Source organism: Mobula birostris, chromosome 3 (assembly GCF_030028105.1).
Source record: "Mobula birostris isolate sMobBir1 chromosome 3, sMobBir1.hap1, whole genome shotgun sequence".
Lineage (NCBI taxonomy): Eukaryota > Metazoa > Chordata > Chondrichthyes > Myliobatiformes > Myliobatidae > Mobula > Mobula birostris.
In genome coordinates, this window is record NC_092372.1 from 61621156 (window position 1) to 61642330 (window position 21175).

A 21175-nucleotide genomic window follows, 5' to 3' on the forward strand; every position below is an offset into this window, starting at 1 on the left:
AGCTCACAATTACAAGATCAAATTCAGAGGACTGACTAATCACGGACATGCTGATAGAATGTCCTGTTTACCCTTAGAAAAGGAAATACCTGAAAAAATTTACAAAAGTGGACATACCGAGGTATTCTCCCCAGTGCAAATCGAAAGTCTCCCTATTACGCCAGCGATGATCCAAAGGGAAACCGGAAAAGTCCCCACCCAGTCTCAGGTCTACATGGCCACCCAACACAGCCGGTTCCAGAAAGGACTAGCCCTTGGCAGAGGTTGCCTCATGTGGGGAAATTGAGAATTGTTGTACCATTCAGGCTGAGACCCAGTGTTAGAAGAGCTACATACTGGTCAGCTAGGCATGATCAAAATGAAAGCGTTGGCTCAAAGATTAGTCTTGTGACCTGGGGTAGGTCAGCAGATCGCGCAGCCTGTCATGCACTGGTCGCAATGCCAACACGTCCCGAAGATGCCAAAAGTAATGCCTCTCCATCCCTCGGAATGGTCTGCATTGACCTGGTGGAGGATTCATGTAGATTTTCCCAGACCACTCATGGGCACTAATTTCTTGGTTGCAGTGGATGCAGCTACAAAGTGACCAGAAGAGTTCCCAATAGCCTCCACTACAGCCTCAGATATTGTTGATGTGTTGAGAAGCTTCTTCAAGGACTGGTGTTCCAGAACATCCTAGTCAGTGACAATGGTCTGTAGCTTGTTGCAGAACATTTTCAGTCAATCCTGAAAATGAATGGAATAAGACATTATGTCTGCACAATACCACCCAGCTACAAAAAGCTTGGTGGAAAGGTTTGCCCAGAGTGTAAAGAACGCACTGTGAGCAATATCAGTAGAGAACACTAAACTGAATCAGAAACAAGGGAAAATCTGCAGAGGCTGAAATATCAAAGCAACACATAGACACAAAGTGCTGGAGGAACTCAGCACCTATGGAAAATAGTACAGTTGACGTTTTTGGCCGAGATGCTTGGAGAAAAAAAAACCACGATGAGGAGTAGATTTAAAACTTGGGGGCGGGGAGAGAGAAACACAAGGTGATAGGTGAAAACTGGGGGGAGAAGGATGAAGTAAAGAGCTGGAAAGTTGATTGGTGAAAGAGATACAGGGCTGAAGTGGGGCGAGTCTGGTAGGAGAGGACAGAAGGCCATAGGAGAAAGTGGAGGGAGGAGCACCAGAGGGAGGTGATGGGCAGGCAAGGAGATAAGGTGGGAGAGGGACAGGGGGATGGGGAATGGTGAACGGGGGGGGGGGGGGGAGGGGGGAGGAGAGGGCCATTACCGGAAGTTCGAGAAATAGATGTTTATGCCATCAGGTTGGAGGCTACCCAGATGAAATACAAGGTGTATTTCTCCAACCTGAGTGTGGCCTCATCACGACAATAGAGGAGGCCAAGCATTGACATATCGGAATGGGAAGTGAAATTAAAATGGGTGACCACTGTGAGATCCCGCTTCTTCTGGCGGGCAGAGCGTAGGTGCTTGACGAAGCGGTCTCCAAATTTACGTCCATATCTGTCCTGCATCTACGAGACTTCAGTTCACAATGCAAATATGCCAGGCAGTTCAGATGCTCATCGCCTAAAGGGATGTTACAGGCTTTTCATTGCCGTAATCATTTATCAGAGAAGTGTGATTAAAAAGTAGTTAGTAGTTTTGTTTGCTACCTGCGAGTTGTCACTGTGTTCCACCAACACCATCTTAAACTGGAAGACATGCCATAATGTAACCATATCACAAGTGCATGCCTGACTAAAGTTAAAATGAAGTACACACGTTTATCCCCAGGCTCCCCATGTTTTTCCTTTAACTAGTTTTGGAGTTACAAAACACAAGACATTCCACTATCAGTTCTGGTACTCTGGTTCCTATCCCCCTGCAACTCAAGTTTAAACCCCACCCCCAGGCAGCACTAACAACCTGCTCGGACTGGTTTTGTATTTCAAGGGCCCATCACTGGCACCCTTAGTCCTACACCAGCCTTTACATTTCTCATCCTCCCCAACATGTAGATCAGTGACTGCACATTTTGGCTAGCACCTGTGCTCATGTAATATGCAAAGGAGTATTCATGCAATTACATTAATCATCCTTCTGCCTGAGGTTTGAATCATTTCAATGGTTACATCAGATATTCAAGAATCATTCCAGATTGGTACATTAAAAATGTCGGGTCTTTGGCACTTACTGGGACTAATGCTTCGCCTGATGGGGGAAGGGCTTCGGCTCCGGGATGACTGGAAAACAAGGCACAAGAAATGTTGGTTCTTAGTCTTGTAAAATAATTGCACTCCTACTGCAGGCGCTGGGAACTGGTTTAGAAACAAAATACAAGAGACCTACTCCAAACCAGCTATACTCAAATCTGGGTGAGCGACTTAAACCTGTGCAACAGTGGAAATCAGAAATTTAAAAAACTAAGCAGGTCAGGATTCATCAATAGAAAGCAAAACAGTTAATATTTCAGGTCCAGAACAGTTTGCCATGCCAATTGTTGTGGACTTGAAATAATAACGATTTCTTTCCACAGATGCTATCTAACATGCTGGGTGCTTCAGCAACTTTTGACACTGAGACAGGATGGTTTACTCAATATAATATAAACAGGTCTTAATGGAGCTTATTTCAAATTATTGATTTGGGCAGCCAGATCATGTTAGTCCAATCCTATTGTTGGTGTTACATCCATTCTGATATGGATGAGCCCAATGGAGATTTGCAGACATGGTACATTGTTAAGACGTCCATTGCAGGATACCACAATTCCCAGCATACTGTCCATTTCCCTCCACTGATGCTGCCTGACCTAATCCATTTCTCTTGCTCTCATTCGATGCTCCTGTTAAATCATGTGGTTCCTGCACTCTCTTGGTAACAATGCTCCATTGCAATTTTAGTTGGCAGCCTTGGTTCAGTGTTTTGTAAAAATGATTTGTATTTATAGTTTTTTTTAAAATCTTAATTTGCAAGTTAGGTTTTCTCCCTCTTTCAGAAGGAACTGCAAACTATTAACAGGAATTTAATACACATCTATTGCACACAGAGGGATGAACAATTAAGAGGTTGCAGTTCCATTTCCTTCAAGGCAGATTAACATTGTTTTTAAAGAGGAGTCAGAGCAGACTGCATGCACGCAATATTGTCAGATAATAGAAAACTCACAAAACTGGTTCATTTTCAATGTACTGTAAATAATTGAGATGGAGATTTTTAACTAAGCAATGTTTGTACTTGTTGTAGTTTCAGCTGGAAACTGAACCGACGTAGAATAGTTTAAGGGAGAGAATGCCAGACAAAGCAACAGAAGGCTTGCTTGAAATATCACAGGCTCACGATTCCGGTTTTGCATTGAATTAGTCCCCAATTCTTGCACTGCAAAGCAGAACACCCTGACCAGGCCAATTGTGAGTGACTGGCCATCTGTACTTGCTCCCTGCACAGCTCACAGATTCAATCAAAAATAATGGAGTGAACTACTCATTTGCTCCAGCAAAATTGGGATAAGGAAACTAGGTTTAAGAAACACATACAACTATGCATTAACTATATTTATTAAGGCATTGGTTAAAGCCTGTGCATTTAAAGTATACTTGGAGTCACATTGCAAAGTAACCTACCAGGCCACGGGCTGGACTGGTGGAACGAGAATGAACAGGACTGGAGCTCTTGCTTCGGCTTTTACTGGGTGCCCACTGAATCAATAAAAATAAAGAATGATTATCAATAGAGGGGGAGAGACTTGCCATACATTTGAAATAATTCCATCATTCTACAACATTCAAGTACAATTCAGTAAAGCTTCTAAACAAATTAGATCAATGCCATTGAAACATTAGCATGAAAGAAGGCAAGACTGAAGGAGTAAACTTCCCTTCAAAGTATTCTTCCAATATATCAAAAATAATAACAGTGAGGATTTTCTTTTAAATAAGTGAGGTCTCTCTTGCCATCATTACACTTTGAATCCAGGATCTGGTCTACTCAGATAGTAGTGACCATAGCTTTAGGACAACCTGAATAGCTGATAGCATTTCAAAGCCCCAATAACTCATGTTAAAGATTAAGAATGCAGTGAACTTGCCACAGTTGGCTGAGTTATAGCCAAAGACAAAATGTTTATTAAAAAGTCAATTTTATTTTTAATCAAATGTACTGCACATTAAGTCCACATCTGCTCTTCAGGATCAGATTATGGGTATGAAGCAAACAAACATCAGGTTTAATTTATTTAGAAAGAAAGCAATGATAATTGAACCCAGTTACTTGCTACCAAGATAATGGAAAAATGTGGAGTTAATAAGGAACAAGCTGGCCCCACATTTGCCTTTTACAAAATATCAGTCTAGATGTTGTTGTCTACGACCTTACCCATTCGAGTGGTATTGATTGTTAACGAATCATCAGTTTGGGTCATTCCAACCAGATTTAGCAGCTGATGGCTGGAAACTCTCAGGAAATAAACTTTGAAAGTCATCTTGCACTACAAGTTTTATATAAAAAGTTGCAAATATTTACTTTGGCTGAGTCTGCAATAACAATCTATGGCCCTTTATTGTCCTTCAAGCAACTGCTCTACTTACCAGAGCTCCCCTCTTTGTGAATGCTTCTCCCTTAGCAACGACAGTGTCGTTTTCTACCAGAGCTGGCCAGATGTGGTAAACCACCAGGGGTGCAGTGAAATCAGAGTCATAGCTGCGGCGATACCTGGGAGGGGAAAGAAAAACTGTCCTTACCTGGGAGGGGCAAGAAATGTTGTATTGCATGCGGGAAAGCAAGCACAGATAACACAGTCACGTGAGGGGTGATGACAATCCTTACAGGAAGGGCAACAACAAGCAGGGATATAAACCAACACCAATATTCACAACATGTGACTCAGGAGAAGAGACATAACATAATTATTTTCACATTGAGATCACTATATTTTGTTGAGGAAGCTGGATCAGTCATCCAGACGTGAACCCACAGAAGGCATCTGGCCTGGTTGAGGCCCCTGGCTGTGTCCCTAGACCCTGTGCCGATCAGCTGGTGGGGATATTTCAGATATTTTTAACCCTCCCTGCTTCAGTCTGTGGCTCCCAACTGCATTAAGAAGACTACTAACTTCACAGTACCCAAGAAACACAAAGTAATGTGCCTCCCACCTAATGGCTCTGAGAGTCACCATCATGAAGTGCTTCAAGAGGATGATCAAGGCACTCATTAACTCCCGCCTCCCAGACAACCTCGACCCACTCCAATTTGTCCTCTGCCAAAACAGAACTATGCTGGACCTCATTTCCCTGGCCCAACACTCATTTCTGGAGCACCTGAACAGTAAAGACACCTATGTTAGACTATTCCTTATTGATTACAGCTCTGCCTTAAATACCATACCTCCTGGAGAACAACTCCATACACATGGGAGTGAGGACCTCCCTTTGCAACTTGATCTTTGACTTCCTAAACAACCAATTACAAAGAGCAAGGATAGCGGTAATTATTCTCAACACTGGTGCCCCGTAAGGCTGTGACCACAACCCCCTACTCTACTCCCTGTACACTCATGACTGTGGCCAGGTTCTGCTTTAACCCCATCTACAAGTTTGTGGATTATACTCCCTCAGTGGGCCACATCTCAAGTAATGAAGAATCAGAGGACAGAAAGGAGGTAGAGAGACTAGTGAGGCCACAACAACCTTTTCCTCAATGTGAATGCTCGGGAAAAAAAAACTAGCCATCGACTTCTGTTTACATCAACTACCCGTTTGCATCGATGGCACCAAGGTCGAGAGACTCAAGTTACTCAGAGTGAAAATCCCCAATAGACCATAAGACAGAAGTAGAATTAAGCCATTCAGCCCATCGAGTCTACTCCACCATTCCATCATGGCTGATCCTGGATCCCACTCAATCCCATACATCTGCCTTCTCGCCATGTGCTTTGATTCCCTGCCTGATCAGGAAACAATCAACTTCCGCCTTAACTATACGCACGGACTTGGCCTCCACCGCAGTCTGTGGCAACAGCATTCCACAGATTCACTTCTCTCTGGCTAAAAGAATTTCTCCTTACCTCTTTTCTAAAGGGTCACCCCTCAATTTTGAGGCTGTACCCTCTAGTTCTGGACACCCCCACCATAGGAAACATCCTCTCCACATCCACCTTATGTAGTTTGTTCAACATTCGGTAGGTTTCAATGAGATTCCCCCCCCCCCCCCAAACCCCCACACACACATTCTTCTAAATTCCAGCAGTCAGTACAGGCCCAAAGCTGCCAAAACTTCCTCATATGTTAACCCCTTCATTCCCGGAATCATCCTTGCGAACCTTCTCTGGACCCTCTCCAATGACAACACATCCTTTCTGTGACTATGGGGCCCAAAACTGTTGGCAATACTCCAAGTGCGGCCTGACTAGCGTTTATAAAGCCTCAGCATTATCTCCTTGCTTTTATATTCACTTCCCCTTGAAATAAATGCATTTGCCTTCTTTACCACAGACTCAACCTGTAAATTCTGGGAGTCTTGCACAAGGGCTCCCAAGTCTCTCTGCACCTCTGATGTTTGAACCTTCTCCCCATTTAGATAATAGTCCACACTATTGTTCCTTTTACCAAAATGCATTATCATTCATTTCCCAACACTGTATTCCATCTGCCACTTTTTTTTGCCCATTCTTCTAATTTGTCCAAGTCCTGATGCAATCCCATTGCTTCCTCAGCACTACCTACCCCTCCACTTATCTTTGTATCACCCGCAAACTTTGCCACAAAGCCAACAATTCCACTATCTAACTCACTGACAAACAATGTGAAAAATAGCAGTCCCAATACTTTGCTCCTGAGGAACACCACTAGTCACTAGACCCCTTTATTCCCATTCACTACCTTCTGCCTGTTAGTCATTCCTCTATCCATGCCAGTATCTTTCCTATAATGCCACATGATTTTATTTTAAGCAACCTTGTGTAGCATCTTATCAAATGTCTTCTGAAAACCCAAGTAAATGACATCCACTGCCTCTCCTTTGTCCACCCTGCTTGTTACATCCACAAAGAATTCTAACAATTTTGTCAGGCAAGATTTCTCTTTACAGAAATCATGCTGACCTTGACTTATTTTATGATTAAGCTCCAAGTACCCGGAAACTTCATCCTTAATAATGGGCTCCAACACTTCCCCAACCACCAAGGTTAGGCTAGATTTCCTCTCATCTTCTTCCCTTCTTAAAGAGTGGAGTGACATTCGCATTTTTCTGTTCCTCCAGGACCATGCCAGAATCAAGTTATTCTCAAAAGATCAGGATCAATGCATCCATTATTTCTTCAGCAACCGCTCTCAGGACTCTGGGATATCGTCCATCTGGTCCAGGTGACTTATCCCCTTTAGACCTTTCCGTTTCCTTTGTAATAGCAATGGCACTCACGTATCTCTGACATACAGCTAGTGTCTTCCACAGTAAAGACTGAAGCAAAGTACTTAAGTTCATCTGCCTTTTCTTTGTCCCCCATTACTACCTCATCAGTGTCATTTTCCAGTGGTCCAATATCAACTCTCACCTCCTTCTATTCTTTATACAACTGGAAAAAAAAAAACTTATAACTCAAGCCCCCCTGTCTTGGTGACATCTTTGTGAATCTTTTCTATAGCTAGCCGACAAGAACTGCAAACTATACTCCAAGTGTGATCTCAACAATGAATTGTGTGTTGTATGCAATGCCTGACAGATGAGCAGGAGGTACAGAAGCCTGGAGTCCTACAGTACCAAGTTCAAGAACAAGTACTCCCTTGAACTAAACTGCACAATTCTAATCACTATCTCAGTATAGTAGCACTATGACCACATTGCACTCCAATGGAATTAGATTTTTTTTGTTCTAATTTATGTACAATTTGTGCTTCCTCTTGTGCAAGCCATGTACCTGATGCCATGTGCCTACGAAGCTGCTGCAAACAAGTTTTCATTGCACCTATACATTAATGAAGTTGTAGATATGGTAGTAAACTTGACTGACTTTGAAGTCATTGGTATCAAATGCTTTCTTCACTTTTCTGCCTACTTGTATTACCATCTTTAGGAAAGAATGCATTGTACGCCTAGGTCTCTCTGTTCCAGGGACATTTACTGTGCAAGTCCTCCCATAGTTTAAACTTGGACAAGTGCAGGGTTTTGCTTTTTACAATGTTAAATTCCATCTGCCGTTCCTTAGGCCACTTTCCCAGTAATCTTAGATAACCTTCTTCACTGTCCATTATACCAACAACGTTGGTGTCATCTGCACACATACTATCCATGATAATTACATTCTCATCCAAATCATTAATTCATGACAAACAGCAGATGCAGAACACAACTGGTCACTGCTCCGCAGTCTGAAATGCAGCCCTCCACCACCATCTTCATTCACTTCACCAAACCAGATACAGTTATCGAGCTCTATCTGGATTTCATTTAATCTTAAGCAACACACACAAATTGCTGGATGAACTCAGCAGGTAAGGCAACATCTGTGGAAATTAATAATCAGTCGACATTTCGGGCCGAGACCCTTCTTCAGGACTGAAAAGGAAGGGGGAAGATGCCAGAATAAAAAGGTTGGGTGGTTGGGGGGGGGGGGGGGGGGGAAGGAGGCTAGATGGAAAGTGACAGGGGAAGCCAGGTAGGTAAGAAACCTCAAGGGCTGGAGAAGAAAGAATCTGATAGGGGAGGAGAGTAGACTTTAGGAGAAAGAAAGAGGAGAAGACCCAGGGCAAAGTGATAGGCAGGTGAGAAGAGGTCAAAAGCCAGAGTGGAAAATAGAGGAAGAAGGGAAGGGAGGAAAATATATTTTTTTTTAAAAAAACCAGAAGGAGAAATTGATGTTCATGCCATCAGGTTGGAAGCTACCCAGATAGAATACAAGGCGTTGTTCTCCTACCCTGAGGGTGGCCTCATCTTGGCACACAAGGAGGCAATGGACCAACATGTTAAAATAGGAAAGGGAATTGGAATTGAAATGTTTGGCCACTGGGAAGTTCTGCTTTTGGTGTATGGAGTGGAGGTGCTTGATGAAGCGTTTCCCTAGATTACAACGGGTCGAACTAATGCAGTGGAGACCACATTGGGATCACTGGATACAATAGACAACCCCAGCAAGTTTGCAGGTGAAGTGTTGTCTCACCTGGAAGGACTGTTTGGAGCACCGAATGGAGATGGAGGTGGTGTATGGGCAGGTGTAGCACTTGGGCCCCTTTGCAGGGATACGCTGGGCGGAAGATTGGAGGGGAGGGATGACAGTTTGTTCATCTCCATAGGTGCTGCCTGACCCGCTGAGTTCCTGCAGCATGTTGTTTTGGATTTCTAGCATCTGCAGACTTTCTTGTGTTTATGATATTCCATGTGATCTTGTCTTCTGGACCAGTCCACCATGCAAGATCAAAGAAAAAAGAAAGTCCAAACTTGCTCATGGGACTGAGTGATCTATTCCTGTACTTTTGAAATGGTTAGAGTATCAAACTTGCTAATGTAAGTGATAGCTGAGACACTCAAGGGTAATTCAATAAACACAAGGAAAAGGGAACAGAAGAATGTGCTGACAGGATTAGATACAAGCAAACACTGTGTGGGTGGAGATTCCTGTGGAGCACAACCACTGGTCTGGACAGATGGCCTGACAGAAACAGACTCAATGTTCAGCACAGAAACAGGCCATTTCCAGCACACTCTCAGCTAATCATTGCCAGAGTTGAGGCAGCTTTGTGAAATTTGCTGACCATTGCTTTTAGATTTAAAAAAATTCTGGAAATCCAGTGTTAAAATGCCAGAGGAAGTCAGCAGGTCAGATAGCATCTATGGAAAGTAATGGAGTCGACGTTTCAGGCCAAGACCCTTCATCACGAGTCCTGATAGAGGGTCTCTGCCGAAACATCAATTCTCTTTATCCCCCCCCATTGATGCTGCCTGGAACCTGCTGAGTTTTCCTGCATCATGTGCATGTTACTAATGCTCTTAGATTTTGTTGGCTTCTTGCACTACTATCTGTATCCAATTTTAGATGAACAGTCAGGTTTATAATTTAATGAATTCAACAGCAAAAGACTTGCTTTTGCATAATGTTTGTAATATCAAAATCTGAGTAAGATTTACACTGATAAGACCATGAGATCTAGAAGCAGAATTAGGCCATTTTGCCCACGGAGTCTGCTCTGATTTTGTCATGACTGATCCCCTTCCCTCTCAGCCCCAGTCTCCTACCTTCTCCCCGTAACCCTTCATGGCCTGACCAATCAATAACCTATCAACCTGTCTTGTATATGCCCAGTGACTGGCCTCCACAGCCACCTGTGGCAATGAATTCCACAAATTCAGCACTCCCAGACTAAAGAAATTACTCCTCATCTCCATTCTAAATGGGCACCCTCTATTCTGAGGTTGTGCCTTCTGGTCCTAGACTCCCCACATCCAATCTATCGAGACCTTTCAATAGGTTTTGATGATATCCCTCCCCCCCCCTCCATTCTTCTGAATTCCAGAGAGTACAGTCCCACAGCTACCAATAGGTCCTCGTATGGCAACCCTTTCAATCCTGGAATCATTCTCATGAACCTTCACTGAACCCTCTCCAATGTCAACTCACCCTTTCTTAGATAAAGGGGCCCAAACCTGCTCTCAATACTCCAAGTGAGGCCTCACCAGTGCTTTATAAAGTCTCAACATTACATCATTGCTTTTATGTTCTAGTCCTCTCAAAATGAATGCTCACATTATACTAGCATTCTATGATAAAGAAAGGCAAATGTGATCTGTGGAAAAAAATTGCAAGAATAGGGGAATAATTTTGGAAAGGTGTACAGCCTTTAAGCAACTTTGAATGATAACTGATAACTAAAGTTAAACTGATAAAGTTAAGCTGATAACTTAAATATTAGGGCTTGCAACAAATTGAACGTGCAACAGATTCCTTAAAGTCAGACAAAAATAATCATTAACCTGAAACATTAACTCTTCCTTTCTCCTCAGATGCTGAATATTCCCTAAATTTTCATTTTGTTTTTACTTCAGATCTACAGCATCTGCAATATTTTGCTTTTGAACAGACGAGGGGTATAGAGGGGATCTGTAGAATTCACTCTACTACAATCGAGATCATGTAATATTATGGTATAATCTGTTATTAGCAGCTTATATAACTGCCTTTTTGCAATATAATTTCTCCCTTACATCATTACAAAATGATAGTTAGATTCTCTGTTTACTCTATTTTAATAACAAACTAGTAAAAGTTGGGAATATAAATTGATGAGCTCATGCTCATTTGGAACTTTTTATCTGTTTTTGCATAGTAGTTACAAATTTTAAGCAAATAGGTTAACACGTGTTATAATAGAACATAATGAAAGGCTAGTTAAATCCACAAAGCTTGCGACTACTATAACATTAATAATGATTTCTAGCTTAAAAGGTCAACTGGGATACCAACAGTGATAAATTAATTTGTTTAAAAGGTATCACTGATTATCCTGCAACTTTAAACAAGTAAAAAGATGCCCAAGGAATATCGCAGCAATGCCTGTATGGAGGATTATTAATTCATAAAATATCAAAAATAAAGTTTAAGACAGATTGTTGCCCTCAGCAAGTTATTCAATATACTCAGCTGTATTGATTTAGCACAAGTAATTACTGAATAGCCAGAAAATGGTAGCCATCAAAACCATAGGCATTCTCCCATTTGTGATGCTGTTAAAGTAAAAGATGTTTTTACTTCTTGGTCCTTTTCCTCCTGAAAATTGGGGCATCTTTCATGAGTTATGAATCTTCAATGGCTCTCAATAAATATGACACCTCTAACTTGATATGCTGGCTTTGCTTAAACAACTTCAGAATGTTGAGAAATGCTTTATAAGCAAAATGTAGCCAGTGTTATAATGAGGAAACTGGAAGCCAATTTGGGCTATTCAGCATGTTTTCTCCAGGTGCAGAGGCAATACCAGTATACCTCACTGATGATTTAAGCAATGGTCATACCATTATGTTTGCAGTTTCCACATGTACACTGATCAAACACATCTTTACCTACAATGTCTCTAGAACACTAAACAAGCAGAAATATCCTCCAGCTGAATACTGGCAATATAGCTGATCTGTGCAAATGGTCATTACTTCTCCCTCTCCACAGCACCTGTCCCAACTGAAACAAGCTTGATGTCAGACTTGATCCAAGCTGTGTTTCTGATCCTGCAAATATCTATTAATATTGCCATTCTCAGCAAACTCCGCAACTCTGCCTGCATTACTTATACAACAAATAATGCTGATAGACTCCAAACCACTGCTCATTCTACTTTGCAGAAGCTTGGACAGATTTTCAGATGATCCATTTTATAAACTCACATCAAGTCTATTTCATCCATCATTCATTACCCCATAACTTACATGGCCCCCAAGAAAAGCACCATCTCAACTCTTAAACTTCAGTTTTCAAATGGTCTCAGTCCTTCCTCATCGCTATAACCACCTCAAGTACACTTTGAGTGCCTGCTCTCTATTTGTTCTGAGTTCTTGCTCCACCGTTAACAGTTTGATTGTCAACTGGGGCGGCATGGTAGTGTGGCAGCACAACACTTTGTAGCACAGCAGTTACTAATCTGGGGTTTCAATTCCTGTTGCTCCATGTACATTCACCCTACGTGGGTCTCCTCTGGATGTTTTGGCTTCCTCCCACATCCCAAAGATGTACGGTTAGGGCATGCTATGCTTGCTCAGGAAGGAACGCTTGTGGACTGTCCAGCACAGTCTTCACTGACTTGATCCAAATGAAGCATCTCACTGTACCCATGATAAATAAAGTTAGCTTTTATCGTTAAACTATCTCCAAGCTGAAGGATTCTTTCATAAACACCTAAAATCAGTAACTTCCTGCTCCTTCAGTTCTAGCTATGAACAAATCCGTCCTACTATCTCCTTAAATAGATAGATGTGAATTTTTAAATTCAGCAGTGCTCCCATGAATTACTTGAGGATGATTTGCTACATTAAAAAACACTAGAAAATCAGAAGTCAAACTTTTGATCCTCGATTTGACTTTGAGAAAAGGTGGGGCTCTTTTGCTGGTTACTATCATTTGATTTGAGTTAATTAAGATGGTCTCCTTCTAATTCTTGGGTAAATGGATTTGGTTGGCGGATTGATGTCTTTCTTTTATGGAAGCTTGTATGGCGTATCGCTCCGGGTTTGTGCTCCAAATGGGTTTTTTTTTGTTAGGGTTTTTTTTTGTTTTATTTAGCAGGGGTTCTTTTTCCTTCTTTCTTTTTTCCAAAAAAAAACGCTTTAACATTTTGTTTTTTTTTAATTATTATTGATACATTGTTTAACTTGGTTGATAGTTTAACTCTTATTGTACATATTGATATGTTGACTCGATCACTTCAATGTATTTTTTGTTGTTGATTTTCAACAATTAATAAAAAGGCTTAAAAAGGAAAAAAAAACACTAAATGGAATTTGTTGCTGTTGATACAATGGAAGGCACTCTTACTTATTCTCATTGAAGAGTTCACCATCCGCCATGAAGGCTATGTCAAGTGGGGGCTCCAGTGTCTGCATGGCAAAGGCTACACGGCAAATTTCACGGATAAAACTGCTGATCAATATAAAGTCAACTTCGGGCGGCATGGAGATCTTTGGATGGACACTAATGCTACGGATCACATCCTGTTGAAATACAAGTTGATCTTTTTAAATGAGCTATCCTGTACTAGAATATGTCTCATCCACTATATAAAAAATTCTCACAGGTTACTGATGAATTATTCACCTCTTATATCAAAACATTGACTGACTCACCAACAGTCAGATGATATTGGCTAGCTTGTAGTTTTAGAAAAAAAATCATTGAAATGAGTGAATTTAAAATTAGTAATAAATCAATGGAAAGATTTTAGTGGTGTATTGGAGGGGTCGTGACTGTCACGTGACAGCACTGTCCACTACCTAGTCGGAAAGACAGGCCACCTGCCAATCAAGGTTTGACCCCTCCTCACCCATCAATGCACACCTAACCATTGGCCCCTTTAATTAGCCTTGTACTTGACCTTGGGCAATTGGCCTTTGTAATCAGCTTAACTCTGCTGGCACCGAGCCATTGGCTTCCCTGTGAATCACCTGGGCTGGATTCATCAGCCCTGCTGTATTATAAAGGAAGCCAGGTGTGCTTGACCCACTCTCTTTTTTTGCTACCTCCGAGGGACCACCCTGTCGTTGGTGAGTTGTGCATTGAATGGGGTTAGGGGTGTGGGTATCGCCCCTGATATCATAAGAGCCATGCCCGCACAGAGTCAAGGGGTGCTGGGTATTGTATTGACTTTTCCCTTGGTTGTATGTGTGTGCGCGCGTGTACTTTGTTCCCACGCGATTTTATTAGTTGTCCGCGGGTGTTTTATTGCTGATCTGACTACTGTAAATTGTGTGCGTGTTGCTTGTTGCCATTTTCCCACATTTGCCTTCTGTAAATAAAATCCTTTACTACCAAGACTGTGTCCAGAGTCCTTGTCCGTGAGACTTATCGAATCCGTTTCCTCACTTACAACAAGTGGCCATCTCAAAGAGTTAGTGAAAGCTTATTTAAAATGCAGTGCATACTCCAATATCTAAAGCTTATTCACAGATGAAAAAAAAACATTTTAGCTTAAAGAGGGCAATCTGCCAGCATTTGGTCCTGACTTAGATTATCATAAAACAATGTTAATATGGTTTTGTAAATGGTGACAATCAAGTATGCATGTGGTTATAGTATACAATAATAACTCTCACCCAGAAGTTAATCTCACCACAACATATGGAATAGTATACTTATACATAACAGCGAATTAGATTATTGAAGAATGGGGAGCCAGTCTCCTAGTATGGCAGCAAATTTAGGTGTTCCTGAGTGTCCCACCTGCTTTCCATTACCTAGGATACCTCTTCAAAATTGAAGAGGCATCACAAGTGATAGAATGCAGGTGGGAACTGCCTTTTTCCATGGTTTCAGCACTCGATTTTGATCAGGAAAAGAAAAGCACTTACTACCAGGACATTAGAACACAATTCCATGCAGCATCAGTTGCTGGTCACCCTTGCTTTGGAGTGCTGCCTCCTCCTGGACCAAGCACCATAACCTGGTCCAATTGGAAGTCCTTGAATTGATTTGTGTTACCTGCTCTCCTTCCATTCCCCACTGATGCCCATCCACTCATGATCTCAGTGGACCTTCTAGTACAAATATGATTCAAAGCCCAATTCAAGCTCCAACTACAACCTTTTAGTCAGGCATTTTCCCAAACCCATTTTCTGGACGTCTTGCCCATTCCTGAATGTCAAGAATGCGAACTATCAAATGGCAACACTGATACTTTGGGTCAGATACTGAGCAATTTTGTGCACTGAACACTAATGTTAAAATATAGGCAAACTACACAATCAGTCTTCAGTGCACCATTAAAAATACAGATGGATTCCTAGGCCACTAAACTATTTTAATACTAAATAGTCCTGATGAATGGTCTCTCCCTGAAACATCTACTCTTTGTTCCTCGCCATAGATGCTGCCTGACCTGATGAGTTCTTCCAGCATTTTGTGTGTGTTACTATTTTAACATTGTTTTGACTGCCCAGTAAAACTAACATTTGGTCTGATAAGATAATTAACATCTTTTAAATTAATGAATGGAAACACTGGCTCTGTGTATGCATTTAATGTACATAAATTATCTATTACTTCCTCTTGTTTTTGCTCACTAATCATTTTGATGTTTTAAACTACGATGTGGCAAGATCAGCATTGCACGAATAAGTATGTTTCTGCAAATTCTGAGGTTTTTCTAATCCACATGAATTTTAATATCACACACAAATTGGGTGAAAGGTTCAGAAATTCTGGGGGATTTCTTCAGCATATGGTCAATATAAATTATTGAACTAACTTATACAAAGAAAGATGTACAACTAAAAATGGAATTAGCAATAAATGCAGGAACTGACACATTCTTTATAGATACATACATCGATGCTGGACTGGACATCGTAGAGATCCTGATTGCGAATGATGTAATCCATCACATTGTCATCCAGCAACTCTGGGCCAAGGTGTGATGGCGACAATGTTTTCCGTACCCGCAGTTTGAATTGTCGGAACGCCATTTTTGCTGCTTGAAAAGCCTCCTAAAGTCAACGGGAGCAGAAGCATTCAGTTTAGACACAGTTCTGCTGGTACTGTCTGATCCTTTAGAAGTCATTTCCATCTTTGACATGTTTGCTTTGTTGTGGTGCACTGATTTAAACAAACAGCTCCTCCAGGTCTGAACCCCTCTCCCTAGTTATTAGGCATTATCGTCATAGGGAAAGAGATAGTCAAAACAAAAACAGGAAATGCTGGAAATATTCAGCACATGGGAGGAGAAACTGTTAATTGTTCAGGTCAGTGACTCCTGGTCAGAACTGACAAGGAGACAAAAATCAGTCTGTAAAGCTGCAGGGAGGTGTGAGAGGAGGCAGGTCTCTGAAAAGAGGAAAACAGTAATCATGGGGATAAGCTGCAAGCAAAGTTGTCTGGTTATTGAGTGAACGGGAACAGATAATAAGAACACCATCAAAAGAACATGACAGAAGAATGTAGTCGTGAACCAAACTACATGGAATAAGACCAGGACGACATTCAGGCTTGAATTGTTAAGAGGCAGATAATGCTCTTGTCACTAAACTGCCGGACAATAACCATCTTTAAGTCTAAGCAGCTACCCATAATGTTCAATGGCATTATCATCATAGAGCTGCTCCCAACAACGTCCTGGGAAGGTCAACAATGAGACTAAACTGGACCAGCCGTTGAACTACTGCGGTTAGAAGAGCAGGGCATCCCAGAGTGATACACCTCTTGACACCAAGGCCTTGCCAGCATCTACAGGATGGTGGAATACTCCCCACTTTCTTGAATAACAGCAGCACCAAAAATATGAAAGAAGTTTGACAGCATTCAGGGCAGTGCAGGTCATTTGATCAATCTCACCAAATTCCCTCCACTATCAATTCGCCATGGATACACTGTATACAGTACCATCTACAAAATGTACTTCTGTTGTACACCCAGAATACTCCTTCAATTCCTCCCAATTCTTCTACCATCAGGACGTTCCACACCAAATTGTGTACACAACCTTAAGACCGTAAGATATAGGAGCAGAAGTAGGCCATTCAGCCCATCAAGTCTGCTCCGCCATTCATCTTGGAACTGTATCACCAGTGTTTATTTGTTGCTGTGCCTAAATGTTGGCATTTTCCCCACTGAATACCCCTGTGGGAGTACCTTCACCAGATGGAAGATGGAGGTTTAACAAGGAAACTCAACACCACCTACTAAAGGAGAATTGAAGGAGGCAGTGAATGCTGACTTTTTCAGCAAAGTCTAGATTCCCAAGCCTGAAAATACATTTTAAAAAATTGCATTTGAAAAATTTATCTTTCTCACCCAACAACATTGCCTAAAATAAAAATCTCTCATTATCTACTTATTCATTCCGTGATTTTTCTTTCTCTCTGTGCACATGCAATCATGAAAAGTACAGAGACAAGAATATCTGGGATTTAGATTTCTGACTTCGATTGGTTTGGTAGGAGAGCAACTGCTTCCATTTGGACAAAATGATTTGCTGATTAATTCAGTATGACTTACCATTTAACATTTATACCCCAACTAGAATTTTCCCCAGGTTTATAAAGGTCAGGACAATGCTGTGCTGAGGCAGCTTCTTTCTGGCAACCAGAAAATTAGATTAACCCATGCGAATTAGTTAATTCACAGGTCGAGTCTGTGGTAAAGAAGGCAAATGCAATGTTGGCACTTATTTCAAGGGGAATAGAATACAAAAACAAGGAGGTAATGCTGAGCCTTTATAAGACACTAGTCAGGCCGCACGTACAGTGTTGTCAACGGTTTTGGGCCCCATAATCACAGAAAGGATGTACTATCATTGGAGAGAGTCCAGAGGAAGTTCATGAGGATTATTCTGGGATTGAAGGGGTTAACATATGAAGAGTATTTGGCAGCTTTGGCCCTGTATTCACTGGAATTTAGAAGAATGCATGGGGATTTCATTGAAACCTACTGTATGTTGAAAGGACTAGAAATGGTAGATGTTCCCTCTGGTAGGGGCGTCCAGAACTAGAGGGCACAGTCTCAAAACTGAGGGGTGCCTTTTAGAACAAAGGAGGAGGATTTTTTTTTTTTTTTTTTTTAAGCCAAAGAGTGGTGAATCTGTGGAATGGTCTGCCATAAACCATGGTGGAGGCCAAGCCATGGGTATGTTTAAAACAGAAGTTGATAGATTCCTGATTGATCAGGGCATCCAGGGATATGGTGAGAGGGCAGATGAATGGGATCTGGGATCAGCCATAATGAAGTGACGGAGTGGATTCGATGGGCTGAATGCCCCAATTCTACTCCTATGTCTAATGACCTTGTGGTTTCTGGCAGATCATTCCATATCCTGACCTCCCTCTTGTTCCTATTAAATATTTCCCCACTCACTTTAAAATTATGGCCTCTAGTTCTCATTTGCTAAGCATTTAGACTTTTAGAGTTGGTATAACCAACATCCCTTCCAAATACTGATGAACCATCACTGAACCAAAATATTGACCAATTTCTCTTTCCACAGATGCTGTTCGACCAGTCGAGCCCTTCCTGCATCCCTTCTTAATAGTGCATCTTACTTTAAACAAGTGCTCAAATGTCTGCAATTACAAAATCTTCAAACGTTGGCTTAGGTTCAGCACTAGCAGGAAGCTGTAGATTTGGCACAGCCTGAAAAGAAATACCAGTTGCAGTATAAAATAGACATCCTGTCATGCTAGGATAGAATTTTACAGTGCAAGAGCCTCTGAGCACACACTTAAAAGGCAGCGGGAACAGATACTTTGAAGGTCAATAGCAGGAGTTGGACTCAGAGGACCTGGATGCATTGCCACATGAGTAGCAAGCAACTACTACATGATTAGTAAGGGTCCACAAAGTGTTTCTTCAACTGCACTGACATCATCAGGCACCGCTCAAGTTCATTACAATCTCACCTACCAACGATCCTCATCACTCAGAACCCAGACTTAAAACTGAAGTGTTCCAGTACCCTCTTGCTTCCATCACCAAGATTCACAAACGTGCACCCCTACCAGTTTGCACAAAGGTCATTTTAACAGCTTCGACCCTCATCACCCACATACACTGGCCGAGATTCCACAGTAATAGTCACACGGAAACTGATGCCCTCCACTATCAATGCTCCATGAGCTTTGGGAATTCTGCACACTAGTAGTTTAATGTGTAGCCACTGTCACTGATACACTGCTTCTCCACACTTCGGGTGTCTACTCTGCGGCCTCTCCAAGGGAATCAAGAGAAATCAGACTGGTGCAAATTTCAGTTTGTAAACTAATCCCTTGTTAAATCCCTGAAAATTGTAGACTTGGTTGTAATTGAGTACCAAACCATTACTGCCTAAAAAGGCAACATCATTTTAAAAAGAGAATTTTTTAAAAATTCCCCTTATGAATATTACAACATCTAACATGATTTTAACTCCCTGCATTTTTAGAATACTATTTGGGCAGTTCGGGATGAAGATGACAGTAACAATGAAGGCAGTGACACCGTGATCTCCTGCTTGTAGCCACTAACTCCGGTACTGCATTAGGGTGTATTTAGTTCAGAGGACCATCTGAGATGGCACAGAGGTACAGCTAGTGGAGCTGCTGCCCCACAGCTCCAGCAACCAGCGTTCACTCCTGACCACTGGTGCTATTTGTGTGGAGTCCCCAAATTCACCTTGTAACTGGATGGGATCCCCCCCTCCCCCCACCAGGTGGCCTGATTTCCTCCCACATCCCAGGGTCAAGCTGCCTCTCCAGTAGAAGCATCTCAGAGGGTGAGGGTGGAGGAAGCAACGTGGAGAGCACGAAACAGATTCGTGTAACGAGTATAAGCAGGTGCATAATGATCAGCGTGGATCTGGGTCAGACGGGTGGTTCTGCGCTGTACAGCTCTGGGGTCAGTTGGTAGCAGAGTGCCACCACAACTCTCGCTGGGAGGGTGCAGCTGTGCAGAGAGCAACCAGCCAGCTTGTGATCTGAGCCGCTTGGTGAACTGCAGAGGCTGTGAGCTGGCATGCAGTTAGCTGCGAGGGCTGAGGAGGCAGTGATCAGCCTGGAGCAGCTCGGAGTCTGACGCTCACGCTGTAGTGGTGCCGCAGAGAGCCAGCTGGTGTCCGAGCAGCGAGCAGTTGTGTCCATGGGATAGGATGGGGACAAAGGGCCTGTTCCTGTGGTCTACTGTTTTCATTCCAGAGCAACAGAGAAAATGCTGGAGGAACTCAGTGGGTCGGGCAGTATTAATGGAGTGAAATAGACAGACGGTGTTTTGGGTCGAAAACCTTTATCTGGACTGGGGAAAGAGGGAGGCAGCCGGTATAAATAGAAGGGGGAGAGGAGGAGCTGGTGAGTGATGGGTGGATACAGGTGAGGGGATTAAATAGGCAGATGAGGGAGGGAATGATGTGAGAAGGTGGAATGACAATGATAGAATCTAATAAGAGAATGGTGGAGTGTGGTGTACAGGGAGAGAGGAGGGGAGGGGATGAAGGGATGCAGCAAGATCAGGAGGAGAGAGGAAATAAAAAAAGAAAAAAATAGCGGTCAATTCCTATTTATTGGGACTGGTGAGGGTGAGGCACTGCCTTTGAAGAGTGGTAATAACTACAGTAACCCATTATCTGTTAGAAAGGCATATTTCATCTTTCCATCCCTGTCAGTTTCCACTCCCCTGGTTTTCATCTTTCGATCCCTCTCACTACCCCCATGCCTTAGTTGCAGTTTTGTCCACTAACCAGCCCAGAGGTCTGCAACATTCATGCTGGAAGGTGCCAGCAGTGATAGGGCTTTATACTCAAATGCTGCCCTATGATGCCATGTGCTTCCTCACATATGCTGGCTGGCAAATTGCTAATGGCTGTAAACGACCTCTAGTGCAAGTGGAAGAACCAGAAGGCAGTCAATAGACACACAAGAGGGAACAGGCTACACAGCAATAATTGGGGGGTGGGGGGAGAGAAGAGAAGTGGGACAATGCCTCACTAGCAGCCTGTGGTCACACACCACCTGGATTTTGGCACCAATGTAGCACCCAT

At 42.4% G+C, this 21175-nt stretch overlaps 1 protein-coding gene across 3 annotated transcripts in view; it reads right to left on the minus strand.

Moving 5' to 3' along the window:
* The window catches only part of spata18 (spermatogenesis associated 18), a 55987-nt gene that overhangs the window by 10227 nt on the left and 24585 nt on the right, over positions 1 to 21175 (minus strand). For all 3 annotated transcript variants that reach the window (XM_072252721.1, XM_072252719.1, XM_072252718.1), the window contains exons 8-12: positions 16005 to 16163; positions 13501 to 13676; positions 4583 to 4706; positions 3620 to 3694; positions 2191 to 2239 (exon numbers count right to left, since the gene is read on the minus strand). In XM_072252721.1, coding sequence (XP_072108822.1) covers positions 2191 to 2239; positions 3620 to 3694; positions 4583 to 4706; positions 13501 to 13676; positions 16005 to 16163 — 583 coding nt within the window. The remainder of the gene's footprint in view (positions 1 to 2190; positions 2240 to 3619; positions 3695 to 4582; positions 4707 to 13500; positions 13677 to 16004; positions 16164 to 21175) is intronic.